Here is a 25,172-nt window from a genome sequence, read left to right as displayed (position 1 = left end):
TGCGCGGGGGAGGGAAATTTTGCTCGTGCGACTGCCTGCCTGCCTGACCGAGCGCTGCCGCGCGCGAGGAGCGCGTAAGGGCTCGGTCTGGCTCGAGCTGACAGGCGGGCAGGCAGCGTCGCGCGCAACTCGCCGACTGACGTAGGCATCGTTGCCCTGAAAAATTATGTTGCCGTGGTCACCGACCAACCAAGCCGAGGCGACGTGGGCGGAAAAGCGCAGGCGCACGACGCCTGCGTGCTCGGTGCTCATTTTGCATGGGGATGGGATATGGCGTGCACAGAGGAAGTATGAGGAGCGCGATCTTCGGCGCTGGCGCGGCCGCGGCGGCGAGCAGCGAGACTGTTCTGTCGAGACGGTGGTCAGCTCGGTGGGTAGTTTCGGGACGCCGTCTCGTTGCCCTGGCGTCCCCGTCGGGCGTGCTCCGTCGCGCGGACCCTGTCTGCCCGCTTGCTTGCCTTGCTGCTCGGGACGAGCGGCAGCTGCGGCGCTGTACGTGGCGCTGTGGGCACTTGGGGCACTTGGGGCACGTGGGGCACGTGGGTGGGCATGCCAGAGTCGAGATGCCTATAACGGTGGCCACTAGTACGAGGAATGCCCTTGACGCCGGCGTATGAATCGTCATTGCAGTGTCGTATTGTGCCATCCGCAGCTCAGCTCGCTGCTCTTGCATCCTGATCGCCCAAAGCCGCCGTCGATGGACGGCTCGCGATGGCCCGACGGCTCTGCGCCGCCCGGCGTGATAAGTCCCGGCGCACTCCGCCCCGCCGCCCCGCCTTATCATCCCGAAGTGAGCCGCCGAGACCGCCGCCGCCAACATCCCCACCCCGCAACCACCCACTGCCCACTCCCAGTGCAATACAATCCATGTGGCTAACTAAACTTTTATGACTCTTCCCTATGCAGATACAGACTTATCCCTCGCTACGCCCGCGCCACTCTACAACTTTGCGCGCTGCGTCTTGCCGAGCACCTCGTTGTCGCCCTCGAACGCGATGAGCTGGTCCATGCGTGACACGCCGGCAGTCTGGCCAAACACGGGCTTGACGTCGTCGGGGGCGAACTGGGCCGTGATGAAGCGGCGGGCAATCTCAGCGGCCACCTCGTTGCCGTCGCGCGCGGCGTCGGCGACGAGCAGCGTCGCCGCGACAATGTCGCCGATCGTGTTGACGACGTAGCGCGCGTGCGGCATGAGCGTGTCCTTGTCGGACGGGAGGGAGCGGGCGAACGCGTCCCAGCGCGCCTGGACGGCCTGCTTGGCCGGCGCCAGGTCGGCGCCAGAGGCCGAGCCGAGCACCTGCTTGATCCAGCGGCCGAGGGCAGCCTCGCACTCGCCGCCGAGCTTGCCGCGGAGCACCTTGACCGTGTCGGTCGAGAGCACGTCAAAGGTGCCCTCCCAGATGGGGAAGACGTTGGCGTCGCGGAACATGCGGGCGACGTTGAGGTGGGGCGTCTCGTTGTTCTCGAGGTAGCCGACACCGCCGAGGCCCTCCATGCACTCCTGGAGGTGGGCGACGCCGTGTTTTGTGGTGTACGCCTTGGCGACCGAGGTGAGCAGGCGGAGGAGGAGGACATTGTCCTCGTGCGACGTGGGGAGGACGGCGACGGTGCGCTGGTTGGTCGACACGGCGCCAAGGAGGCCGGCAATAAAGGTGGCCACGAGCATGTCGGCGCGGTAGCGGACCGTGAGCGACGCGAGCGTCTTGTTGAAGAGGGGGATGTGGTAGAGGTAGTTGTTGGGCGCGGGGCGCGAGGGGAAGGTGCGGACGCGGGCAAAGGCGCGGACGACCGAGAGACCACGGCCCATGAAGCCGGCGGTGCGGATGGCGTTGTGGAGACGCGTCACGTTGAGCACGGTCGAGATGACGGCGACACCGCGGCCCTCCTCTCCGATGAGCCAGGCGCGCATGCCCTTGATCTCGAGCTCGGCCGAGGGGAGCGCCTTTGTGCCGAGCTTGTTCTTGAGGCGCTGGAACCTGAAGCCGTTGATCTTGACCTTGCCGTTGACGACCTTGCGCGTGGGGGCGAGGAAGCACGACAGGCCCTTGGGCGTGAAGGCGAGCAGGATGGACACGCCGCAGTCAGCGGCCGAGGCGAACCACTTGAAGCCGGAGATCGAGTACGGGCCGAGGGGGAGGCCGTTGAGGTCGACGCCGTCGGCGCCCATGCCGACCCACTCGGCGATCGTCTCAGTGCCGCGGACGTCGGAGCCACCAGCACGCTCCGTCATCCACTGGCCCGAGGTCCATGCCTTCTTGGGGTCGAGGTTCATCAGACGGCCAAGAGCGGCCTCGAAGACCTTTGTGCGCGTGTCCTGGAGGTCCTTGGTCCAGCCGGGCGGGGTCGTGTTGTTTCTCAGCTGGTTGCGGAGGACCTCGATGGCGCCGTCCTGCATGCCCGAGGGACACGTCGTGAGCGCCGAGCTGGGGGCCCAGAGCGCAATCTTGAGGGCCTCAATGACACGCGCCGAGCCGCCGAGCTTGGCGTCGTAGCCCTGGGGAACGAAGCCCGAGGCGATGGCAAAGTCCTGGAGGATGTTCCATCCGGGGCTGGTGACGAGGGTGGCAGCGTCCTGGGGAGCACCGAAAGCAGTGTAGCCGCCGCCGTTGAGGTACGGGAGCTGGGTCTCAGCGTTGGTGATGGCGGCGAAGATCTCGGGCGAGATGACGTCGGCAGCGAACGAGTGCAGGTCCGACGACTCGGCCTTGACGGTCGACGAGGGGAGGAAGAGGTCGGCGGCGCGGCGGAGGGTGGCGTCCTCGTCCCACGCGTTGGGGAGCTGGGGCTCGACCTGGAAGAAGCCGGTTGTTGATGTTGCGGGGGCCATTGTGTGTGATGGGAAGGGGGTGATTGGTGATGGGGAGACGGGGAGAGTGTGCCCCCATCCGGTGTATATGTAGCCGCTGTGAGCATGACCCGACGCACGACGCACCCGAGAGTAGCCAGACTCTTACGGCCGCGAGGTCAGCTGGTGGGAGAGCGAGTGACGACGAGGAGCGCGGCACACCCAGGCCCATCTTGCCCCATCGCACCTTTTGCCGCGAGTAGCCGGCGGTCGGGGGCAACGCCGGACACCGAACACCGCCGGCGCCACGACCCACGACCACACACAACCATGCGCTACATCTGCCAACTAGTAACGGCCGTACATGGCCTCGGTCATACATGCTCGCTGGGCCGCAGGCTTGAGATCCACGGATATGCATATGGCACGGTTCCGTGGCGTTCTAATCGTTCGGTGTGGACGCGGCTCGGCATTCCGCCTTCGGCCCACGACCCCCTATCTACGGCTTTCAGAGGGTTCTACGTCCGAGGCATACTGCTCCTCGCTGAGACATACCAACCCGGCCGTTCCTCGACGCGTGCATCGAGCTGGAATCAAGGCGCGTCGCGCGCGCGCGCGTGTGCCGATCACTTGACGTGCTTGTCGAGAAAGTCGAGGCAGGGCGGGACGTGTCGCTGCCAGCCGTCTTCGTCTGGGCTCTGTCTCGGTCAGCGATGCTACGCCGCTACGACCACCAGCGCAGTCTCGAACACCCGACCCGATGCCATAGATGCCGCAAGACCGCACCACTCACCCTCCAAGTGTCAAACACATGCCCCGCCTCGGGGTAGTCCTCGGCCACGGCGACGCCAATCTCGCGCAGCCTGGCGGCAAACTCTGTGCTCTCTCGCAGCGGCACACACGTGTCCTTGGTCCCATGCATGATGTATGTCGGGGGGTAGGTTTCCACCTTCTGCACCATCTGGAGCGGGGACAGCTCCTCGGCAGCGGCGAGCATCTCCGCCTCGCTGCCGAACCGCTCGCGGCGGTACAGCGCGTCGGGGAGGCGCGCATGAGCGTACATGTACGTCGCGAGGTCGATGCGGCGGCGCACCGCGTCGTCGACCTCGAAGCCCCGCTGGCCGAGGTGCGCGCGCGTCGCGGCGAGCGGCACGGCGGGCGGGATCTCGTGCTCCCACGGGCACTGGACGAGCGCGGCGGCGGGGTCGCGGGCGCGCGTCATGCGCTCGAGCTCCTCGTCGCCCAGGTTGAGCATGTAGCTGTCGCCCCCGTCGGCCGGCGGCGCACGCCACACGGGGTCGAGCATGTCGGCGCAGCCGTACAGGTTGAGGATGGCGGCCGGGCGGGGCGAGTACGCAAAGCCCGCGAGCAGGCCGAGGATGCTGCCGGACGAGTCGCCGCCAGCGACGCAGCGCCCACCCTCGACGGGGAGGTGCTGCACCGCCCACGCGTGCGCCTGCACGGCATCGTCGAGCTGGTCGGACAGCGAGGCCTCGGGCGCGAGCCGGTACCCGACCGACACGACGTGGTACCCGCGCGCAGTGAAGGCCGGGACGATCCACGCGTGCGGCGTCGACCACTTGCCGCCGACAAAGCCGCCTGGAGGTCAGCAAGGATAGGACGCTGACGCGCCGACGCACCGCCGTGGAACCAGATGAGCCAGGGCCGCGTGCCCTCGCCGCCTGGCCAGAAGCGCAGCGGTAGCTCGACGTCGTGCGGTCGTGCAAAGACGTGATCCGTGAACCCTGGGGTGACGGGCGGCAGGCCGGGCGCGGCGCCGGCGTCGGGCACGGCGGGGCGCGTAGAGTCAGCAGCAGGGTCAGCAGGAGCGTCGGCCATGGTTGCGGACTGCCGGTGAGTGAGAGAGAGGAAGCGGCGGCGCGGCGCGGCGTTGAGACCGAGGTGCCCCGCGCGCCAAGACTCAGACTCCGGTGTGGGGTCGCGTGGTGCTGCCGGTCAAACGAAGCCGACCGGGCCGTGGAGAAGCGCCGACGGAGCGGCTGGGGCTGGAGCGAGGCCTGCGTGCTGTGGCGTGCTGCTCGCTAAGCTGGTAGGTGGTGCATGTGTGCTGGTTGCTGGTTGTTGATCGCAGAGCGCAGAGCAGAGTAGTCACCGACGCGGCGCACGGTGGGCGTTCAGACACTGGCCCAGCCAGATGACCTCCACACACCCACACCCAAGCCCGCGCCCGCACCCACACCCCCTCCTCCATACCACAACGATGCATGGCATACCGCACCACCTCACTCCCGGCGGCAGCTACCACCAACGCTATCACATGCATCGAGCGTCGCGCCTCGTTCCGGCCCGCCTCCTGCCCTGCGAGCCCTGCCCCTCGGGGTTCGGCACGCTTTCGGCATCGAGGCACCAACACCGGCGGCAAAGTGGCACCCGCCGCCCCCTCGGCCCACGCCACCCCACCCACCCCACCCGCCTCGGCCAGCAAACCTTTTTTATCGGCCGCGGGTTCCCCCCGCGCAGCTCTGCTCGCCTCGTCTAGTCGGTATCCTCGGCATGTGGCAGCTTTGCGGGGACGCCGAACGCCAGCGAGCGCTATATGTGTACGATGTAGACATATGCCGGCGGCGACTGTCTCACTTCTCAACCTCACACACCATGGACACACATACGGAGCACGGACACCAGCTCTCCATCGCCGAGTGCGACCTCCTGTTGACGGGCACGCCCGGCTCGCGCTGGGAGGTCGCCGAGGCGCTCATCGACGGCCGCGTCCAGCGCGTGTGGAAGAACGTGAGTCGCGGCTTTGGCTAGGTTGCTGACGCCGCAGCAACAGCCCCACTTCCGCGCCTTCCTGCTCGCGCAGCTCGCGCGCTTCGCCGACCGCGAGCTCGTCTCGGCGCCAGCAGGGCCGTCCGGAAGCCGCCGCGAGACGGCGACGTACAAGCAGATCCGGGCCCGCGCCGTCGACCTCGCGGCGTGGCTCCGCGGCCGGGGGCTGCGCGCAGGTAGCCGCGTCGCCATCGGCGGGCTCAACTCGACCGAGTGGGTCGTGGCCTTTATCGCCGTCCACCTGCTCGGCGGCGTGCCGGTCCTCCTCAACTCGACGCTGCACCCCGGCCAGCAGGCGCACTGCCTCACCATTACGCGGCCCGAGATCATCCTCGTCGACGGCAAGCTCGCGGTGCAGATCGTGCCGGTCGCCAAGCGGCTCGCGGCTCGCAACCAGCACATTGTAAGTCGCCCTCCTGGGGCGTGGCTGACGGCCAGATCTTCTCGTGGTCGTCGATCGCGCACATCCCCGCCGCCCAGCGCGCGGGCATCGCCGAGCTCAACGTCGCCGCCGCACCGGCCGACGTCGCGGCCATCGAGTCGGGCGCGGGCTTCGACCTCACGACCGAATCCGACGGCCAGATCCTCTTCACCTCCGGCACGACGAGCGCACCAAAGGCCGTGCTCGTGACGCAGCGCGGCGCGCTGAGCCACATCCTCTCGTCCAACATCACGTCGGCGCGCGCGACCCTCCGCGCGGGCGGGTCGTACGCCGACGCGCAGGCGCGCCTCGACCCCCCGGCCAAGCAGAACGTCATGCTCGTCCCCGTCCCGCTCTTCCACGTGACAGGCTGCCTGTCGTGGCTCGTCAAGGCCATGACGTTTGGCTCAAAGGTCGTCTTCATGCGCCGGTGGGACGTCGACACGGCACTCGACCTCATCGCCGCTGAGCGCGTAAACGTCATCGGCGGCGTGCCGGCCATCGCGACGTCGGTCGTTAAAAAGGCAGACCGCCTGCCGGCTGGCCACGCCATCTCGTCGGTCAACTACGGCGGCGCGCCGCCCCCCGCCTCGCTAGCTGGCGAGATCCAGCGCGTATGGCCAGGAGCGTCCCTCGCAAACGGGTACGGCATGACCGAGACCAACGGCATCATCACGTGCCTCTCCGGCGCCGACTACATCGCCAACCCGAAGAGCGTGGGCGTGCCGTTCCCGCTTACGCAGGTGCGCATCGTGCACCCCGAGACGCACGCCGAGCTCCCGCCCAACACGGTCGGCCTCATCCTCGTAAGGGGCTCCAACGTGATGAAGGGATACCTCGGCGACGCAGAGGCCACGGCCAAGGCGCTGCGCGACGGCTGGTTCGACACGGGCGACCTGGGCTCCATGACGGCCGAGGGGTGGCTCTCCATCGGCGACAGGCAGAAGGACATGATCATCCGCGGCGGCGAGAACATTGCCAGCGCCGAGGTCGAGCACGCGCTCTGCGAGGACCAGCGCGTCGAGCACGCCGCCGCGGTACCGGTTCCAGACGACGTGTTGGGCGAGCTCGTCGGCGTGGCCGTGACGCTTGCGCCGGGCGCGACCGCGACGCCGAGCGACATCCTCGCGGCTGCCCAGCCGCGCCTGCGGCACGCGGCCCGCCCGGCCGTCGTCGTCATCCTGCCAACGCTGCCGCGCAACGCGTCGGGCAAGGTGGTCAAGACGGACGTGAGGCAGGTCATTGGGCGGGTATGGGCCGCGTCGGCAGCGCCGGTGAGCTCGGGAGCGGGCGCGGGCGCCAGCGCTGCCCCCGCGCCGATGTACGCCAAGGCCAAGCTGTAGAGATAGAAACGCCAGTGTTGTATACTACCACCGTGCATAAGCATACGATTGTCATGAGGGCCACGAGGGGGCGTCGGGTGCAGTCAGGTTGAGCGGCGTCAGTTCGGTGGTCAGTTCGGTGGCAGTGCCTGAGCCGAGGCGATCCTTATGACCATGCCCATGACCATGCTTGACGCTATGCACCAGTACGCGAGGTGCTGCGCGCCCACGCACGCACTCGCCTCTCGGCGTCGCCTCGCCGCCTGCCCCACGCAGCACGCGCTCACTGCTCGCCGCGCCGATAATCGCCCGTCACGTGGTGGCATAAGCGGGGCCCGTAGATGACGAGGGGACCCGCGGCGCTTGGCGCTGGCCGGCTCGCCTCGCCGATATATCTAACGGCGAGCAAGTCGTCGCACCACCCACTCGCCATGCCCGCCCCCACCCCGCCCAAGCTGCAGCCCGGCCCCGCGCGCTCCCTCGCGACGTGGCACGACATGGTCGCCGCGGGCGACCTGTCCAAGCTCGAGAGCATCGTGCACCCCGACGCCGTGTTCCGCTCGCCCATGAGCCACAGCGCGTACACGCCCCGCCCGGCCCTCATCCTCGCGCTCAGCACCGTCATCACCATCTTCGAGGACTTTACGTACCACCGCGAGCTGGCCACGCCGGACGGGCTCTCGGTCGTGCTCGAGTTCAGCGCCAACGTCAAGGGCAAGAAGCTCAAGGGCATCGACTTGATCCGCTTCGACGAGGCCGGCCAGATCGTCGAGTTCGAGGTCATGGTGCGGCCGATGAGCGCGCTGCAGGTGCTCGGAGGGGAGATGGGCAACCGGCTGAAGGACAAGCTGCCGGCGTTCAAGGCCAAGTTGTAGAGCGAGCCGCGGAGCGGCGAGCTAGGCTGGGGCGTGACTGTGCCGGTGCGCCGGTGCCAGCTCCGGCTGACACGCAGCGTGCGCGACTTTCAGTGCCGCACGACGCAGCCGGTCAGTCCCATTGGGCGCGCTCAAACGATGCAATGTAGTCTGATGTACGAGGTGGACGCGAGCATCGACGTCGTGGCGTCGACGCGCCGACTTGCTGACTGACGGCTTAACCGCTCACGCCGGCGTGCGCACGGTGAATGCGTCTTTGTCCTTTCCTTTTCCAATCCAGCCCCAAGCCATGTCTCAGGCCGGAATGAGAATGACGCTCGCCCCCGCTCGATATCTCGGCGCGGCCCGAGCTCACGTAGATGGACCTCCCCCTGGCCGGTCGCAGCACATGTCAAACACAAAACCCAACCCATCGCTTGTCGCTTCATAGCCCCTGCCCTAGATAACCCCCGAGGCGACGATTATGCCGGGCGCCTGACTCGTTTGCAAGGTCGCCGCGGGATTTTCCAATCCCCCGTGGCGTGCAGTGCAGATCGAGCAGATACAGGCGCGCGCGATAGGGCCCCGTGGAGAGGCGGCTGCGAGGCATGTACGAGTTGTTGGGCTTTTACCAACGTCGTGTGGGGGACGAGGACTTGGCGTCCTGTGCCAGATATGCGCGAGCGAGTCGGAAGCGAATAGCAGGCACAGGCTGCACGAGCTGCAGCAGCAGGCAGGCCACCGCACATTCCCAAACCCACGGAGAGGAGAGGACGGCTGCAGCCGGCCAGCCGGGACGTATTCTCGCTTTACCGATTGCAGAATGCGTGGCGGCGGGCTGGCAGAATGTTTCAGGGGAGCGAGCCGCCTCGTGGCTCGTCCGCCATCACGGCACCCAGACACCCACGGGTTCAGGCATAACGAGCGGCGCGGCCAGCGGCATCCCGCAGCTCCACTGCCCCGGGAGGCATTCGGCCTGGCCCCCACAGCCGATGTTATCATATCGACCGGGCCAAGCCCTTGCTCCAATCAGGTGTTTGGGCCAAGTCGCGGGTCGCGAGCCAGGGGAGTGGCCACTGCAACGGCGGCCCACCGTCGTCCATCTCGCTTAAGAAGCCAGCAGTTGCTGATGCATTGCCCCCCTCCCCACCCCCACCCCCTACACCACCATGTCTGAAGACAACAAGGAGGCCGCCTACTCGGCACACGTGCGCGAGCTGTCGGAGAAGTACCATGACCGCGGCGAGGCGGCGCAGCTCGAGGAGCTGGGCTACAAGCAGGAGCTCAACCGCAACCTCGGCATGGTGGCCGTGCTGGGCCTGAGTTTTGCCATCATGGCCGTCCCGTTCGGCACCAGCACGACGTTCTACATCGCCCTCACCGACGGCGGGCCGGTGACGATTCTGTATGGTGTGAGTGGACGTGAGGGGCAGGTCGTGCGACCGCGCGAGCGTGAGCGGCGCACGCTCGCACGCACGCACGCGCTCCAACCCACCCCCAGCCCACCCCAAACCCCCGCTCACACCCCCAGTGGATCTTCGTCTCGCTCGTGTCGTGCTGCATCGCCGCGTCCCTCGCTGAAATGTACGTCGTCGTCTGCGCCGCCGGCCCCACAAGCTATCGCGCCTCGCCAAGGCTCGCCTAGGCGCGCCACGGCGCCCAGACCCCGCCGCGTATAGCTATCTCGGCTGACCCCATCCCAGCTGCTCGGTCTACCCTACCTCCGGAGGCGTGTACTGTGAGTGGCCCGGCCGGTGGCCGCTGCCGGCGGCGCCGCAGCCCCCCGCAGCCGCCACCGGCCGTAGCCCGCACGAGCGCCACTGACCCCGCAGACTGGTCCGCCATGCTATCCACCCCAAAGTACTCGGCCTTCTCGTCCTACCTCACTGGCTGGTTCGGCGCCGTCGGCAACTGGACGTGAGTGCGTGCGCCGACCGAGACTGATGCCCAGCGTCACCGCGTCCATCACCTTCGGAGGCGCCCAGCTCATCCTCGCCGCCGTCACCCTCTTCCACGAAGACTACGTCCCGACAGCGTGGCAGACGGTCCTCGTGTACTGGGGCGCGCTGCTGCTCTCGTACTGCATCAACATCTTCTTCAACGAGTGAGTCGGCGCCGCCGTCGGCCCACCTAACCCCCAGCCACCTGGAAAAACTCAACACCGTCTGCCTGTACTGGACCGGCGGCGCCGTCATCATCATCATCGTCACGCTGCTCGCGCGCGCCGAGACGCGCAACTCGGGCAAGTTTGCCTTTAGCCATGTGAGTTACCCAGACTCGAGCGCCACTGACGCCCCAGTTCGATGCCTCGACCTCGGGCTGGCCTAACGGCTGGGCCTTCTTCGTCGGCCTCCTGCAGGCGGCCTACACGCTCACCGGCTACGGCATGGTCGCTGCCCTCTGCGAGGAGGTCAAGGACGCGCAGCGCGAGGTCCCCCGCGCCATGGTGCTCAGTGTCGTCGCGGCCGGCATCACCGGCCTCGTCTACCTCCTGCCCATCATTTTCGTCCTGCCCGACCCCGGACCGCTCCTCGAGATTGCCGGCGCCGGCGGACAGCCCATGCCCATGCTGTACAAGACGGTGACGCGCTCGGCCGACGCGGCCATGGGCCTCCTCTCGCTCATCCTCGGCATCTGGCTCTTTGCGACCATCGGCTCGCTCACCGCCGCCTCGCGCTGCACCTGGGCCTTCTCGCGCGACGGCGGCATCCCCGGCTCGCAGTGGTGGAAGCGCGTCAACACGCGCTTCGGCGTCCCCGTCCACTCGCTCACCCTCTCGACGGTTATCTGCGCCCTCCTCGGCCTCATCTACCTCGGCTCGTCGGCCGCCTTCAACGCCTTCACCGGCGTGGCGACAATCTGCCTCGGGTGCTCGTACGCGTTCCCCATCCTCTGCTCCCTCATCCGCCGCCGCAAGCTCGTCCAGCACGCGCCCTACTCGCTTGGCAACTTCTTCGGCTACTTTGTCAACATTGTCACGGTCGTGTGGATCACCTTCTCCATTGTGCTCTTCTGCTTCCCCGTCGCCATCCCCGTCACGGCCCCCGGCATGAACTATGCCTCCGTCGTGTTTGCCGGCTTTGGCGCCATCGCCACCGTGTGGTACGTCGTCAACGCCCGCAAGCACTACCAGGGCCCTGTGGTGTCGCTCCTCCGCCGCGAGGAGTCGCGCCAGCCCCAGTCGGGCCGCGCAAGTGTGGCCGCCGGCGCCGCTTAGCGGCAGCGCGGCTGGCTTGGTTGTAGATTGATTCTCTTGTCGCGTGTGTCGCAGTTGTCGCAATTATCGCGGCTGTCGCAGTAATCGTCGTGTGTAATCTTGTTTGCTTAGGGATGCGAGTTGCTGTCGGTGAATGAGGGGGGGGGCATGTGCATGGCGTGGTGATACTGGTTGGCAGTCTGCCGACTGACCTGACTGCGCTGTCGGCGACATCCGAGATGTCAAAACAGCCACTCTGCATGACGACATGCCGCGCCGCGCTACTTAACTCGACACATTCCAAGCGACTTCCTCGACCAACCCCCCCTTCCCCCCCCCCACCCCCCACGATGCCCCGCATAGCCATCCTCGACGACTACAACGACCTGTCGGCCAAGTATGTCACCGACGCGATCCGCGCCAAGGCCGACATCACCGTGTTCAAGGACACGATCCTGCCGTCGATCGACGAGCCGGCGCTCATCGAGCGCCTCAAGCCCTTCGACATCCTCGTGACGATGCGCGAGCGTACACCCCTCCCGCGCTCCGTCATCACCGCGCTGCCCAAGCTCCGCATCATCCTCACCACCGGCACCATCAACCGCGGGATCGACACCGAGGCCGCAAAGGAGCGCGGCATCGTCGTGGCCGGGACGTCGTGGGTGCCGCCGCGGTGAGCCGCGCGAAAGCCGGCCGGTGAGGGGCAAGCACTGACGTTGCCCAGGGCCAAGGCGCCTGCGGGCGTCGGTGTCACCGTCCAGCACACCTGGGCGCTCATCCTCGCCCTCGCCACCAACATCCCGCGCGACGGCGCCTTCATCCCAGACGGCAAGTGGCTCGGGGCCAACCCGCTCAACACCAACATCTTCGGGCTCACCCTCGGCCTCGTTGGCCTGGGGAACCTCGGCAGCGAGGTGGCCAAGATCGGCGGCCTGGGTTTCGGGCAGAAGATCATCGCGTGGTCGACCAACCTGACGCAGGACAAGGCCGACGAGCAGGCGGCGAAGGTCGGCCTGCCCAAGGGTTCCATCACCGCCGTGGGCAAGGACGAGCTCTTCTCCACCGCCGACATTGTGAGCGTGCACCTCGTCCTCTCGGAGCGCAGCCGCGGGATTGTCGGCGCGGACGACTTGGCCAGGCTCAAGCCCACCGCTCTGTTCGTCAACACGGCCCGCGGGCCAATCGTCGACGAGGACGCGCTCATTGACGTCCTGGACAAGGGAAAGATTCGCGGCGCCGCCATCGACGTGTTTGGAATCGAGCCACTCCCGTTCGACTCGCGCTGGCGCACCATCAAGTGGGGCGCGCCTCGCTCAGAGGTCATCCTCACCCCGCACTCGGGATACTCGTACGAGGACCTGCTGGTGTGGATGTGGGAGCGCACCGCTGAGAACTTGGAGCGTGTGGTCGATGGCAAAGAGCCACTGGCGCGTATTGTGTAGACGCTGGTGTGCGTTGGGCAAGATGTATTGTGCTGCTTTGGCCGTCCACTGAGCAGTGCTCCTTGCCTTTCTTGCGTCGTCCCTTGCCTTCTATGCTTCCCTTGGCCACCCAGCACCACCACTCAACCTTAATGAGTCCTCAAAGTCCCTGCTGGGCATGCTTTACAGTGCTTGAGCTGGGAGGCATAGCTATAGGACGCGATTGTTCAGAGTCGATGCGAGAGCCGCCACCATGCACCATGCACCATGCACCATGCACCATGCACCATGCACCATGCACCATGCACCAGCCCGTGCCAGCCCGTGCCAGCCTCGTGATTTCCACGTGGTCGTGTGACGGAAGCAATCCGCCGCGCCGCCGCCTGTCAACCTCCACCGGTTGTCACTCACGTCACCTCGATCCTCCTCACCTTCCTTCCCTCATCTCTCCCATCACTCTACTCGCAATCATGGACGTCGACAGCGCCATAACCCCAACAGTGGCCTCGATCCAGTCCATATCGTGGGTGCCAAGTGTTTCGCATCACCCGCTAACTCCAGAAACCAACGCGAGAAGATCGATGCCTACCTCTCCCTCCTCGCCACGCTGCTCACCCCCTCGGCGTCAGCGGCCGACCTGATCGCCTTCGGGCGGCACTTCACCACATCGACCTCGATGGCCATGGTCGTCGGGCGCCGCGTGCTCGGCGACTACGTGACGGCGCTCGCTGCTGGCACCGACTACCGCCCGACGCTGGCCGCCGAGGCCGACGACGACCGCGCCAAGTGGGACGCGGCCGGGGTGGCGGCGTTCGCTGAGCGCGACGACGTGCGCCGCGAGGTTGTCGAGGGCGTGCTGGCTGGCGATCTGGCCGGCTGGTGTGAGGAGCAGACGACGGCGCTGAGACACGTCCTCTCGGGCATCCTCCAGCGCGACGAGGACTGGCTCGGTGCTGCGCGCGCGCTGATGCGCATCCCGCTGGACGGATCGAGGTGGGTGTTACGAGCTCAGTCTCAGCTAACCCACCAGGATTGTGCCCGACGAGGAAAAGCTCGCAGTCTACATCAAGATTGTGCGCCTGCTCCTCGAGGTGAGGCTGTCGCTGTGGCTCGAGCTGACCCCAGTGCGGTGAATCCGGCGCGGCGCAGACGTACTTCTCCCGCGCGTCGCTGCTCATCCACACATCAAAGGATAAGGAGACACAGCTGGCATACCGTCTCTCGCAGGCCCGCCTGCTCGACTTTGCGGCGCGCTTCGCCGAGGCGGCGCAGAAGTACCACGAGATCAGCTTCAACTCGGCGATTGCCGAGGAGGACAGGATCCAGATGCTGTGGGTAGTTGACCCATGGGGACCACTGACACCCACCAGGTCATCAGCCGTCACCACGTCGATCCTCGCGCCAGCCGGTCCGCAGCGCTCGCGCATCCTCGCGTCGCTGAACCGCGACGAGCGCGTCCAGACGTCGCTCCCCGCCCACCTCTCGACCATGCTGCGCAAGATGCTGCTCGAGTACATTGTGCGGCCTGAGGAGGTGCACGAGTTTGAGCGCGGGCTCGAGGACCACCAGCGCGCGATTGTCGAGGGCGGCGGCACGGTGTTGGAGCGCGCGGTGCGCGAGCACAACGTCAACGCGTGCGCGCAGGTGTACGACAATATCGGGTTTGACGGCCTCGGCGCGCTGCTGGGCGTCGACGCGGCATCGGCCGAGAGCATGTCGCGGCGCATGATCGAGCAGGGCCGGTGAGTTGCGCGGCTCCGGAGTAGGTTTCCAACTCACACCGCAGCCTCCGCGCATGGATCGACCAACCCCTCGGGCTGCTCTACTTCGAGTCGCGCCCGAGCCACGACACGGACGCCGATGCGCAGGGCACGGCAGGCGGCCTGGGCATCGAGCACGTCGAGAAGGAGGTCGAGCCGGTGTCGTGGACCGAGCGCTGGGACGACCGCATCCGCGCGACGAGTCTCAAGGTGGAGAGTGTGGCGCAGCAGATCCAGGCGCGCGGGCTGGTCAAGGCGTAGGCGGGGCGTGGCTCCGCCGAGTTGTACATATAGCTAGCATGGCATGAGGTGCAGAAGTACAAAGTCATGGTGTCGTGTGTCTGTCGTCATCGTGTGTATCGTATCGTCGCCCCTCCCCCAACAGCCTAGTGGAGCAGCCCCTCGAGCTGCTTCTTGCCCTCGTCCATGGCGTCGTCCTGCGCCTCAGCGACGACAGCCTTCTGGACCTGGGCGATGAAGATGCGCTGAGCGAGCGGCGCGACGAGGAACGCGCCGACAGCGACAGCCACGAGCGCGACGGCGACCCCGACGGCGGCGTTCGAGAGGGCCGAGTACGCGGCGGCCGCGGCGTCGGCGGCGGAGTGTGACGCCGAGGACGCGGCGTCGGCAGCGTCGGCGGCGGCAGAGGACGCGGCGGCAGCGGCCTCGGCGGCGCGCGGAACCGCGTCCACGTCGGCCAGCGCGAGGGGGAGGACGACGAACGCGACGAGGAGCGCCATGGCGCTGAGGATTGCTGCTGGCGAGTGGCGGGGCATTGTGTGGTCGCCTTGCTGTTTTGGGTGTGGGAGGGCCAAGGGCTCGCACCGCGCACTTATAGCCTGTTTGTGTTCGCGTCAAGCGACATGGCACCGAAAATGAAACGCTTGGCTGCCGGTCGTGGCGATCGACCGGACGTCATTGCGGGCGTGACGCCGGACGTAAGCGAGGCGGAATGTTGACAGATCTCGTTCCTCTTGCGCCTGCGCTTCGCTACTCTTCACGCCCAAGAGATATGTGCATGCCGCGATACAAGAACGTCACTCGCCGTCACTGCGCCGTCACTGCGCGATCACTGTGCCCCGACCCCGCCTAGATCAGCAGGGGACACCCCCGCTCGCGCAGGCTCGTCTGCCAGTCCTTGCCCTCCCAAGCCGCCTTGACCACGACCTCTGCGATGCGCGGCGGCGCCGAGTGCTGCGAGTCAGCTACGCTACGCCGACGCCGCACCCACCTTCCACTGGCAACGCTGGATGATGCGGAGCACGGCCGCCTTGTCCTCTGCGCGCGTCGCCTCGCATCCGACAATCTGGCTGTCAGCTTCCCCCCGCGCCCGGGATAAACGCACAATCATGGGCCAGGTGTACCCCACCTCCGTGCCCCGCGCTTCTGTCAGCCGCGCCCCAGATCCCTGCTTACTCGTAGTCGGCGCCACTTCCAGCACGGTGCGCACGCACCCCGCGACGCGCTTGTCGGACGACGTCGCGCCGAAGACCGAGCGCAGAATGTACACGCGCAGCGCGGCGCGCCACATCTGGATGCCGACGTGCACGCGGTGGTCCTCGTCCTTTGGCACACCGGCGTCGGCGAGCTCGCCCTCCTCAAAGTCGAGCTTGGCCTCGAGCTCGGCCAGCTGCCACGAGAGCTGGGGCGTGGTGCCCGAGTTCGCTGGGTCCGCGAGCTGCTCGCGCAGCTGCGCGTGCTTGATGATGAGGTTGTGGCACCGCGCGAAGCGGAGCAGCGTGTCCTGTGTCTGGGCGTCAGCGGCGCCGTCACCCCCACCCACGGTCCCGGAGATATTCTTGACAATCACCGCCGCGCGCTTGCTCCACCGGTCCGACGTGAACGTCGACCACGCCAGGCTGTGGATGTCGACGAGCTGCTGGCGCGACACGGCGTCGAGGATGCGGTAGATCGAGTGCATGGCGACGTAGTAGCTCGCCGAGTTTTCCGGCCCGCAGCGGGGGAGGTCGAGCTCTGCGTTCTTGAGGAGCGTCGGGACGAGCTTTGCGTCGCCGTCAAACACCTCGGCGTCAGCGCCATCCAAGAGCAGCACCTACACTTGCGAGCAGCAGCAACAACACGGCCGCCGTCCGGCTCTCCACCTCGCTCTGCTCGAGCTTCTCGACGAGCTGCTTCTCTGCGCTCTCCCTTAGGCAGTGGAACGCGCGCAGGCGGTGGTGTACCACTTGCGCATGGTAGTCGGGGAACACGCCGTCCGCGCGGCGCTGGCTCACGTTGTGGCAGTGGATCGCGGACACGCAGAGGACGCTGTGCAGCAGCGCAGAGTGGAGCGCCTTGCCGCTGTCGGTCGGCGAGTTGTGCAGCGGGACGGGGAGGAAGCAGGTGCGCACGGGGTTGTCTGCGTCAGCCGTGCCCGGCCACCGAACCCACCATTCGTGTCCAGCGCGACGACGGTGCGCGACGCCAGCTCGAAAAAGTGCGTGAGCAAGTCCTCGTCCGTCGCGTCCGGCAGGTCGATGTATCCTAGCGGCGCGAAGAGGCGCGGAAACTCGACGCGGCGCGGAAACTGCGGGCCGAGGGGCACCTCGTTCTCCCCCTCGTCCCCGTCGCCTGGGGGGATGAGCCCGACGGCCGTCGCGTCGAGCAGCAGCTCGGCCAGCAATCTGCAGCCAGTCAGCGCGACCACCACCCGCACCACCACCCACTGGTCGCTCGCGCCAAACATGCGCGCGACGAAATCCTCCTTGCGCGTGCCGGCCATATTCGTCGGCAGCGACACGGCCCCCTCGTCCCAGAACAGGCTGTCGTACAGCGCCGTAGCGGGCTGCGGGGTGGGGAGGAGCGGCGTCGTGCCCGGCGCGACGCGCACGCTGCCGGGCGTGCTCGTGTCCATCACGAGCGAGAGGATGTCGTCCGACCTGGCGTCAGCATGCCCGTGCGACCACCCACCTCGGCGTCCGGTCCAGATCCGGCACCTCGCCGATGGAGAAGAGCGCGGCCGCCGCGGCCTGCTCCTCGGGCCGGCGCTCGTCCTCGAGCGCGCGGGAGGACGAGCGCCTCGCCCCCGGAGGATACAGACACTCGCGCTTGTTCGTCCTGCAGCGCTTGCAGACGGGCGTCTGCTCGTCGCATTTCTGCGGTCAGCGTCCTCCGCGCGGGCGGGCGGCAGTACCTTCTTGTGCTCGCGGCACGGGAGGCAGCCCGTCTTGGTGCGCTTGTGGAACGGCCGTCGGTGCACGCGCTCGGGCGCGTCCGCGTACGACGAGCCAGCCTCGGGGTCAACTGCCTCTGACATGGGTGTGGAGATGGCGACGATGGATTGTACAAGTGGACGGTGTTGTGGGGAAAGCGCGGTTACAGGGGCTTGGCTGGCCACTGCCGCCCATCGCCGCGGCGGCTAACTCGCGAGCCGCCTTGCCGAAGGCGGGCTCTGCCGACGCCAGCATCCATGCAATACATCTATTGATACAAGCAACTCTCCTCCCTACATCACAAACAGCTTGCCCGCGCTCTGCGTCTCGACGCCGCTCTTGCGCTTTTCGAGGATCACCTCGGCCGCGTGCTTCCAGTCGTGGTGCACAAACTCGTACATCCGCCGGTCGAGCGCCTTGTCCGTCATGCGCGCGTAGTGTTTTCTGGGCGGGCGTCAGCGGGGCCACGCATGCGCAACTCACGGCAGCATGGGCTTCTCGAGCGCCTTGCGGATAGCTCGCACAAAGCCGTCGTAGTCACCCGCCTTGACCTGGTAGACGTATCTGCTTGTCAGCGGCGACAGCTAGCGCCTACTCACGGCTCGACTTCTGTACGCAGCGTCGAGTGCTGCACATCGTCCCACTGCAGCGGGTCGGTCTGGTCACCCCAGTGCGGGTTGATGAACGGCAGGCTCATCTGCAGCGCCTTGTACGCGCCCAGGCTCAGCTTGGGCTTGCCGAGCCCGACCATGACGCGCGCCGGCGCGAGCTCGCCCTCCCAGTCCTTGAGGCTCAGCTCGCCAACGTTCCTGATGCCCTTGGGCATGCCCTCGTGCCCCTCGCCGTGCGGGCCGGGCACAGTGGTGAGGAACCCGAAGTCGGGGTACGTCTGGCGCAGGTCGGCCTTGGCGCGCTCGAAAAAGTCCTCGGGCCACGCCGCGTCCTTGTAGTAGTACTCCTTCTTGTTGCCGAGGATGAAGGCGCGCGCGCGGCGGTCGTGGAAGCCGAGCGGGCGGACGAGTGTGTCCTCGAGCGAGAGGCCGAGGTACGTGTAGTCTGCAGTCAGCACCGCGCCGTCGACACCACTTACTCCACCGGTCGTGTTCTGGGCGCCAGTCCTCGGGCTCGGCGGCCACCGCCCACGCGTTGCCGACAAACTCGTTGCCATTCTTGGACGGGTCGTAGTTGAAGCGGAAGAACTGGCGTCAGCGGGGCTGCAGCGTCGCGCTCACCTTCCACGCGGGGATGCCGTCCGGCCGCTCGTCCGTCTTGAACCAGTCTTCCGGCTTTCCATTTGGCCACTCGTTGTCGCCGATCACAACCTTGACGAGATCAGGCATCTGGCGGTACAGGTGGTAGATGTACTCGTAGTCGTTGCGCGCAATCAGCACCGTGAAGCCCTGGCGCTCGAGCGAGTGCACCATGCTGCGGCACCAGTGCGCCTCGCGGCTATTGCCATTGTTGAACATTGCCTCATGGCAATAGTACGCGCCAAAGATGACCACCTGGGCGTCAGCGAGCGCCCTTGTTCTCCCACTCACATTCGACGCCTGGGGCGCGCAGTCACCACGCGCGATGCACGCCGCCAGCGTCCGCATCTTCGCCTCAGCGTCCCAGCGGTAGCCTGCCGTCGTTTTATAGTTGTCGGCCGTGCCCTTGGCGTTGGAGCCGGTGAGCATGGCCTCGACTGAGCCGTGCGCCGCGTGGTGACCGTGCGTCGCGTTGGGCGGCTTCCAGCGGCCCTTGTCGTCAAACTCTGGCGTGTGGGCCGCCTTGCGGTGCGGGTTGTGGGGGAGCAGCGGCACGTAATACAGCGCGACGAGGACAAAGACGGCGCCGGCGAGCACGAGCAGCGTCGATCTCCGCCGGTGGTGGTGGTGGGAGCGCGTCGGCGACGGCGGTGGGAGGAGCGGGGCCGCCATGGTGGTGGTGGAGTGGGTGGTGGTGAGTGTCGAGTCGAGCTTGTCGAGCCAGATGTTGGCTGGCTGGTCGGGGATGCGATGCGGGCGGCGACTAAATAATTTAGGGCCAGAGTCTATGAGTTGGTTTGAAACCCGAAGGTTGGGCGGCGAGGAACAGGGCCGGGGAGGGAGCGATGCCGCGCGCGCAGTTGCAGTGCGTGCCAAGTTGGAGCTGGAACACGACAGGTATGGATACAAGAGACGATGAGAGACGACGCGACGAGGTGGGGGGAGTCAACACCTATAACACGGCGAAGCCGGTCGCCGAGAGCGTCGCGTCGCGCCCACCTGCAACAACGGCGCAAACAAAATTCAGACATGAGACAAGACCTCGTCCCGCATCGCTGGCTGGCGGGAAAGACGACTGCGCCGACTGCCGGCCGACGTCATTTGATCCTGAGCCAGCGACGCCGCCTCCGACGCCGCAGCGATCATCAGGGTGCCGGGAGGCGCCGCGCCGCACCGCGCGTGGCGCCGAAGGCACTGATGCACTGACGTCGCTATGCTTTGCAATGCGCATTGCGCTGCGCCACGTCTTTCTTTACACTTGTGCATTCATCCTATGTTACACCAGCACACGAAAGGCTTGGAAGAGTAAAGGGACAAGGACCTTTACGTAATGGTGGAACGACGGAGCTAGTGGCATCAGCTGGGTCGTCTACACTGCACATACCGTCTCCGCCGCCTTGGTCACGGCCGCGACCCAGCGCTCCATGAGCGTGGGCGGAAAGTTCGGCGCGAGCGAGGACAGGGCCCCGTCGGTGAGGCCCTTCATGACGACGTAGACGTGGCTCTTGGAGATGGGCTGGAGGACGAAGCGGCCTGCCTTGTCACCCCGCACGGACGCGGCGGCCCACGCGCGCAGGGTGGGGACCTCGGCGCTCTCGACCTCCGGAGCGTACTTGCCGTTACCATGGGCGATGTGAGAGGCAGTAGTGCACGCGATGTTGGGGGCGTCGGTGCCGAACACGCCGCGCAGAGTACGGCGCCACCCGTCCACGTCGTCGGGGAGGGGGCAGCGCAGCTGCGGCTCGAGAATAAGGGCTTGCTCGAGGCAGTCGAGAATGATCTTGATGTTGTTCTTGGTGATGATGTTCTCGTCGAGAAGCGCATGCGGATCGTCGTGCGGCTCGTGCACCACCGCTAGCGGCCCGAGCTCCGCCTGGAGGTCGTCCCACTCCTGAGATGGTGACAGCACTACCTATGTACCAGGCGGTGACACCGACCTCTTTAACCGCCGCGTTCCAGGCGGCAGCCGTCGGGTACTTGTAGGGCTTGCCATAGGGGCGCCACTGAACTTCATCAGTTGACCTGAAAGGATGGCAGAGCGGGACTGCATGCCGAGGAAGTGAGCAGCACTCACGTTCTCAGCCTCTAGCTTCTTGAAGTACGCCTGGGTGGTCGGGTTCGGGCCCACGGGGTGACTCTGGCCCTGGGTAGTCGGCGCATCGAGTGGGGTGAGCGAGGACCCAGGCTGGGTCGGAAGAGGGCCGTTGCTGTTGGACCCCATTGTTGCGGTAGTGAGTTGAGAGCAATTGCGGGTCAAGATGTCCATTCTGCAGGCTTTTATGTGACGGAAGCTTGCTCGCCCCGGCTGGCGCCCTCACGTCCCTCAGACGGCCTGTCGACGTGGACGCCGAGGCGATGCACAGTGGATCGAGGCAGCGTGACGAGGGGCGGCGAGGGGCGGCGAGGTGGCTCGGCGTGTGCCGGGCGCGGCGCGACCGGGGCGCAAGGGGGGCGCAGTGTGCTGCGTTGCGCGGCGACGGCATGCCGTGAAACGTCGTGGTAGCGCCCAGATTGTGCGATCGTCGTGTGCGTGTGAATGAGCAGAGGGCGAGGGGCGTCGGGGCGTCGGTGTGCTGCCTCGAGTGGGCAAGGTGGGTGCTTGTGGCATGTGGCATGTGGCACTTGGTAGCTCGTCCTCCTAAGATCTTAAACGAGGGGCTCGACACACTGTTGCGGGCGACCACCCTCCGTACTGTATGTAGAATGGGCTGCTCACCACTACGCCGACGTCGACTACTCTCACCCCGCCAGGAAGACGTTTTTGGTCCCTCGCTGTGTAATGCTTGCCCGCACGCCCGCGTCGATCGGCTCTGGAGGGCGCTACTGCTCATCCTTGTCCCGGAGTTCGGCCGGGCCAGAGCCTGGGTGCAAAAGGCATGGGGCGGTGGCGACACCAGGGCGCGGGAGGTTGCGACGACACCTTTTCAACTTCGCACCGTACAATGACCCTCCGCCCCACGTGTACACATATGAATTTCCCTACTAAACGAACGGGGTTGGCAGAGAAGGGGACGCTCTGAAGAGAGAGGGATGCTACACTACCTAATGGTTTTGTCGGTGGGGTCGGTGGGGTCGGTGGGCTCGGTGGGGTTGGTGAGCTTGATGGGTTCGGTGGGCTTGGTGGGCTCGTTGGCATCGCCGTTGGGGGGCTCGAGCACCACTGCCGGCGCAGCCGCTTGCCCGAGCTCGGCCTACATGTCCGTCAACTCCTGAACGGCATCCATACTTCCAGCAGTGACACCTACCTTCTCGACCTCGAGCTTCTTCATGGACGCCTCGGTCGTTGGGTTTGGACCCTCGAGGCCGCTCTGGTTCGGGGCCTGGGTCTGGCTCTGGCCCTCGCTGCTCCGACCCTGGACTTCCCAGGAGGGAAACGGCTGGCAGGTGGTGAGCGATGTGCGAGACTGGTGGGGAACACCAACCTGGCCAAGCATGCTCTCCAGCTCCAATCCAACCGCCAGCTGCCGCGCTGTCGGTTGATCGAATGGTGGGTGGGCGGGGAACGCCGGGCGGTTTGCCAGACTCTTCTTCTTGGGGGGCATGATGTGTTGAGAGCGATGGTGGGGTCAGACTGTCAGGTCTGCGCAATTTATACAACAGAAGTTTTGCTCGCACTGGCTCGGGGCCCACGCGCGGCCGGCCGACGGGGAAAGCGCCCCAAGGTGATGCAGACCCGATGGAGGCCAGTGTGACGAGCGAAGGTGTGTGTGTGGGGCGTCGGGCGTCGCGTGACTCGGGCGCAGGGGGGCAGGGGAGGGAGAGGGGACAGCAGTGAGTGCGCCCCGGCAACGGCGCCATGACGCGCGGCGCAAGGTCGGACGCCGAGAGTGCGATCGCCGCGTGCTTCCCAACGATCATAACGTGAGGCGCGCGCCAATTCGTGCCCCGAGGGCGCAGACGCGGGGGGCTCGTGGCATGTGGCACTTTGGTCGTCCGTGTCCGAGTGTATTTAAGGTGGCTTTGATCATTCTTTTATCTTCAGTTTACTCTTTGCACGTTTTCACAACAAGACCACCTATTTCCAACACCCTTATGTACCAAGATACGCTGTAGACTGAACTCGCTCGACAACATCAAGGCAGACAAGCTCAGTGCCACGTCGAACACAGTAGGGCCTCGACGGAGAAGACTGACCCTTGCGAGTGCGGCGCCGAAGGCCGGGACGATACCTTTTCCAAGGTCGCACCGTACATACTATGAGCCTCTTCCCCCCTCGTAGATCCGTGCATGCAATATACAACAAACGTCGATCGTCGGCGGCCTTGCGGCTCAAAGGACGAACAATGCCCTACGGACGTCCAGGTCAAGCTCGCAGCTACTGTCGTGGCGTCAGTTGGGTCGTTGACGCTGCACATACCGTCTCCGCCGCCTTGGCGACCGCAGCGGCCCAGCGCTCCATGAGCGTGGGGGGGTAGTTCGGCAGCACCGGACACATTGTGCCGTCGCAACCTTGCCGGCCGGTGTGCAGGTGGCTCCTGGACACCGGCTGGAGGTTGAACCGGCCCTCCTCGTCGCCGTAGAGCGTGGTGGCGGCCCACGCGCGGAGGGTTGGGACGTGCACGGTTTCCAGGTGCCAAGCGTATTCGCCGTGGCCGTGGACGAGATTTGACGCCGTGTCGGGGGCGATCCTGGGGTACTCGTCCCCGAAGACCGCGCGCAATGTACGGCCCCACCGCTCAGCGTCTGCCTTGCCTGGGCACCGCAAGCGCGGTTCCAGAGCAAGGGCGCTGTCGAGGGCAGCGAGAAGAAACCTGGTGTTGCGCCTTGAGATGATGGCGTGGCGAGTCACAGTGTCGACAATGTTGACGTTGAGACCACCGAGAGGGGCTTCGGTGGTCCTGAACCAGATGAAGGCCAGGTGTTCTGCACAGTGAACCAGAAGTGGCAGGACGACGACCGTGTCAACGTGCCTTTGTTCGCGCATAATGAACGCGATGTACATATGCCAGGTGTGGTCTGCACTGTTAGCCCATGGTCCACGCTCTAAACTTTTAAACTTACTTCGACCCGCATCCTCGACACGACGATTCACGCTCGAGGCCATGTCGGTTGTGAAGCGGCGGGAGGGGTCGCTTGACATTCCCATGTACAGCGGCATGTCGATGGGCCATCCTCCATCTACCTCGGTGTCCTTGAAGTTGCCGCTCTGTTGTACGACGTCGACAACGCCCAGTTGACCCACGGGGGCCCTAAGACGTAGACCGACTCAACCTCCACCTCTTCGGCAGGAGGTGAGTCGGCGAACAGAAGGTGACGCAGGTGCGACAAGTCCCCATTCGCCTTGATCCTGTTCTTTGTCAGCATTCAAGTCGCAATCTGCCTACTCACGCGTCGAATATGGGGCGTTTTGAGGGGTTATTTATGAACATGAGGAACGCGACGACGCTTGGGCTGGAGTGAGCCGTTTTCGTCTGTGCTTCTAGATCAGCTGTAGTTCAACTTATTGCACTCACCCGTACATGACGGCGCCCAGCGGCGTCTGCGCACCATCGATTCTCTCGACAAACCTGCAGAACTGAGAATCAGTTAGGAGCATGTCGATCAAAACTCACGTTGTCAAACTCGCCCTGGTGGCGGTCGACGACCCCCTGGAGGAAGACCGCGATGGCCGATATGGCCTTGCGTGCGGGCTCCGGGCGCTGACTCCAGTGAGGACTTCCAACAGTTGTCTCATCCCCAGAATCCGTCGGGGCGTTGACCGGTTCATAAGCCCCTGCCAATACCTGGACCTCGGTCTGCAGGTCTACCCACTCCTGGGACGGTGTCAGCACCACCTGGCGGTGACACCTACCTTCCTGACGTCTTCGACGCACGCCGCAACCGACGGGTTCTTCCTCGGCTTCCCTAGCTGCCGCCACTGAATCGCATCAGCTGGTGGCCTGAGAGGGAGGCAGGGTGTGATTGCTTGCCGGGGAGGGGAGGGGAAGCACTTCCATTGGCCTTCCAGAGAGCCGAGAAGTATTCTTGAGTCGTCCGAATCGGACGTTCGTGGTGACCTTTTAGAAGGTGGCGTGGTGTCGTGGTGGTGGAGTGGTGGCGTGGTGGGAGTGTCTTAACGAAGTGGATAACTTAGGCATGCTCCGTGGCCGGTCGGCGTGAGCGTCGCGTCGCGTCGCGCAGTGTGTTTCCAACGAGTGGAACGCGAGGGGCGCCCTAGAGTTCTGCTCCATGGGCGCAGAAGGGAGGTGCCGGTGGCATGTGGCACTTTGTTCTTCCTTGTC

The 25,172-nt window shown here is 65.9% G+C and overlaps 13 protein-coding genes across 13 annotated transcripts; 5 read left to right on the top strand and 8 right to left on the bottom strand.

Moving 5' to 3' along the window:
* Nucleotides 1-940: 940 nt before the first annotated feature.
* Nucleotides 941-2,827, bottom strand: Q8F55_002706 (uncharacterized protein; the record flags this gene model as incomplete). Its single annotated transcript, XM_069351298.1, has 1 exon — nt 941-2,827. The coding sequence occupies one exon, from the start codon at nt 2,825-2,827 to the stop codon at nt 941-943; it is 1,887 nt and encodes a 628-aa protein (XP_069211684.1).
* Nucleotides 2,828-3,411: 584 nt separating this feature from the next.
* Nucleotides 3,412-4,624, bottom strand: Q8F55_002705 (uncharacterized protein; the record flags this gene model as incomplete). Its single annotated transcript, XM_069351297.1, has 3 exons — nt 3,412-3,483; nt 3,579-4,384; nt 4,426-4,624. 3 exons carry the CDS (start codon nt 4,622-4,624, stop codon nt 3,412-3,414), a joined length of 1,077 nt encoding a protein of 358 aa, XP_069211683.1.
* A 777-nt stretch (nt 4,625-5,401) lies between these two features.
* Nucleotides 5,402-7,339, top strand: Q8F55_002704 (uncharacterized protein; the record flags this gene model as incomplete). Its single annotated transcript, XM_069351296.1, has 3 exons — nt 5,402-5,536; nt 5,574-5,978; nt 6,014-7,339. 3 exons carry the CDS (start codon nt 5,402-5,404, stop codon nt 7,337-7,339), a joined length of 1,866 nt encoding a protein of 621 aa, XP_069211682.1.
* Nucleotides 7,340-7,749: 410 nt separating this feature from the next.
* Q8F55_002703 (uncharacterized protein) lies at nt 7,750-8,193 on the top strand (the record flags this gene model as incomplete). Its single annotated transcript, XM_069351295.1, has 1 exon — nt 7,750-8,193. The coding sequence occupies one exon, from the start codon at nt 7,750-7,752 to the stop codon at nt 8,191-8,193; it is 444 nt and encodes a 147-aa protein (XP_069211681.1).
* A 1,148-nt stretch (nt 8,194-9,341) lies between these two features.
* Q8F55_002702 (uncharacterized protein) lies at nt 9,342-11,389 on the top strand (the record flags this gene model as incomplete). The annotated part of the gene is made up of 7 exons (XM_069351294.1): nt 9,342-9,584; nt 9,704-9,756; nt 9,876-9,910; nt 10,005-10,089; nt 10,124-10,276; nt 10,314-10,434; nt 10,472-11,389. 7 exons carry the CDS (start codon nt 9,342-9,344, stop codon nt 11,387-11,389), a joined length of 1,608 nt encoding a protein of 535 aa, XP_069211680.1.
* Nucleotides 11,390-11,718: 329 nt separating this feature from the next.
* On the top strand, nt 11,719-12,810 carry Q8F55_002701 (uncharacterized protein; the record flags this gene model as incomplete). The annotated part of the gene is made up of 2 exons (XM_069351293.1): nt 11,719-12,026; nt 12,093-12,810. 2 exons carry the CDS (start codon nt 11,719-11,721, stop codon nt 12,808-12,810), a joined length of 1,026 nt encoding a protein of 341 aa, XP_069211679.1.
* A 449-nt stretch (nt 12,811-13,259) lies between these two features.
* On the top strand, nt 13,260-14,810 carry Q8F55_002700 (uncharacterized protein; the record flags this gene model as incomplete). Its single annotated transcript, XM_069351292.1, has 6 exons — nt 13,260-13,312; nt 13,351-13,782; nt 13,820-13,880; nt 13,915-14,120; nt 14,160-14,531; nt 14,576-14,810. 6 exons carry the CDS (start codon nt 13,260-13,262, stop codon nt 14,808-14,810), a joined length of 1,359 nt encoding a protein of 452 aa, XP_069211678.1.
* A 125-nt stretch (nt 14,811-14,935) lies between these two features.
* Nucleotides 14,936-15,325, bottom strand: Q8F55_002699 (uncharacterized protein; the record flags this gene model as incomplete). Its single annotated transcript, XM_069351291.1, has 1 exon — nt 14,936-15,325. One exon carries the CDS (start codon nt 15,323-15,325, stop codon nt 14,936-14,938), a length of 390 nt encoding a protein of 129 aa, XP_069211677.1.
* Nucleotides 15,326-15,638: 313 nt separating this feature from the next.
* Nucleotides 15,639-17,805, bottom strand: Q8F55_002698 (uncharacterized protein; the record flags this gene model as incomplete). Its single annotated transcript, XM_069351290.1, has 10 exons — nt 15,639-15,743; nt 15,781-15,855; nt 15,895-15,932; nt 15,966-16,299; nt 16,333-16,572; nt 16,607-16,908; nt 16,941-17,173; nt 17,216-17,428; nt 17,460-17,644; nt 17,683-17,805. The coding sequence occupies 10 exons, from the start codon at nt 17,803-17,805 to the stop codon at nt 15,639-15,641; spliced, it is 1,848 nt and encodes a 615-aa protein (XP_069211676.1).
* A 189-nt stretch (nt 17,806-17,994) lies between these two features.
* Q8F55_002697 (uncharacterized protein) lies at nt 17,995-19,623 on the bottom strand (the record flags this gene model as incomplete). The annotated part of the gene is made up of 6 exons (XM_069351289.1): nt 17,995-18,145; nt 18,185-18,265; nt 18,301-18,757; nt 18,792-18,900; nt 18,934-19,206; nt 19,243-19,623. 6 exons carry the CDS (start codon nt 19,621-19,623, stop codon nt 17,995-17,997), a joined length of 1,452 nt encoding a protein of 483 aa, XP_069211675.1.
* A 651-nt stretch (nt 19,624-20,274) lies between these two features.
* On the bottom strand, nt 20,275-21,172 carry Q8F55_002696 (uncharacterized protein; the record flags this gene model as incomplete). The annotated part of the gene is made up of 4 exons (XM_069351288.1): nt 20,275-20,298; nt 20,336-20,842; nt 20,889-20,954; nt 21,026-21,172. The coding sequence occupies 4 exons, from the start codon at nt 21,170-21,172 to the stop codon at nt 20,275-20,277; spliced, it is 744 nt and encodes a 247-aa protein (XP_069211674.1).
* An 817-nt stretch (nt 21,173-21,989) lies between these two features.
* On the bottom strand, nt 21,990-22,493 carry Q8F55_002695 (uncharacterized protein; the record flags this gene model as incomplete). Its single annotated transcript, XM_069351287.1, has 3 exons — nt 21,990-22,142; nt 22,197-22,328; nt 22,374-22,493. 3 exons carry the CDS (start codon nt 22,491-22,493, stop codon nt 21,990-21,992), a joined length of 405 nt encoding a protein of 134 aa, XP_069211673.1.
* Nucleotides 22,494-23,254: 761 nt separating this feature from the next.
* Nucleotides 23,255-24,887, bottom strand: Q8F55_002694 (uncharacterized protein; the record flags this gene model as incomplete). Its single annotated transcript, XM_069351286.1, has 9 exons — nt 23,255-23,266; nt 23,309-23,907; nt 23,953-24,095; nt 24,134-24,238; nt 24,280-24,342; nt 24,405-24,466; nt 24,504-24,704; nt 24,743-24,808; nt 24,882-24,887. 9 exons carry the CDS (start codon nt 24,885-24,887, stop codon nt 23,255-23,257), a joined length of 1,257 nt encoding a protein of 418 aa, XP_069211672.1.
* Between the last annotated feature and the right edge of the window lie 285 nt (nt 24,888-25,172).

This window comes from Vanrija albida (assembly GCF_041260175.1).
Source record: "Vanrija albida strain AlHP1 chromosome Unknown contig_2, whole genome shotgun sequence".
In the NCBI taxonomy this organism is placed as follows: Eukaryota; Fungi; Basidiomycota; class Tremellomycetes; order Trichosporonales; family Trichosporonaceae; genus Vanrija; species Vanrija albida.
This window is presented reverse-complemented; position numbering and strand designations above follow the sequence as displayed.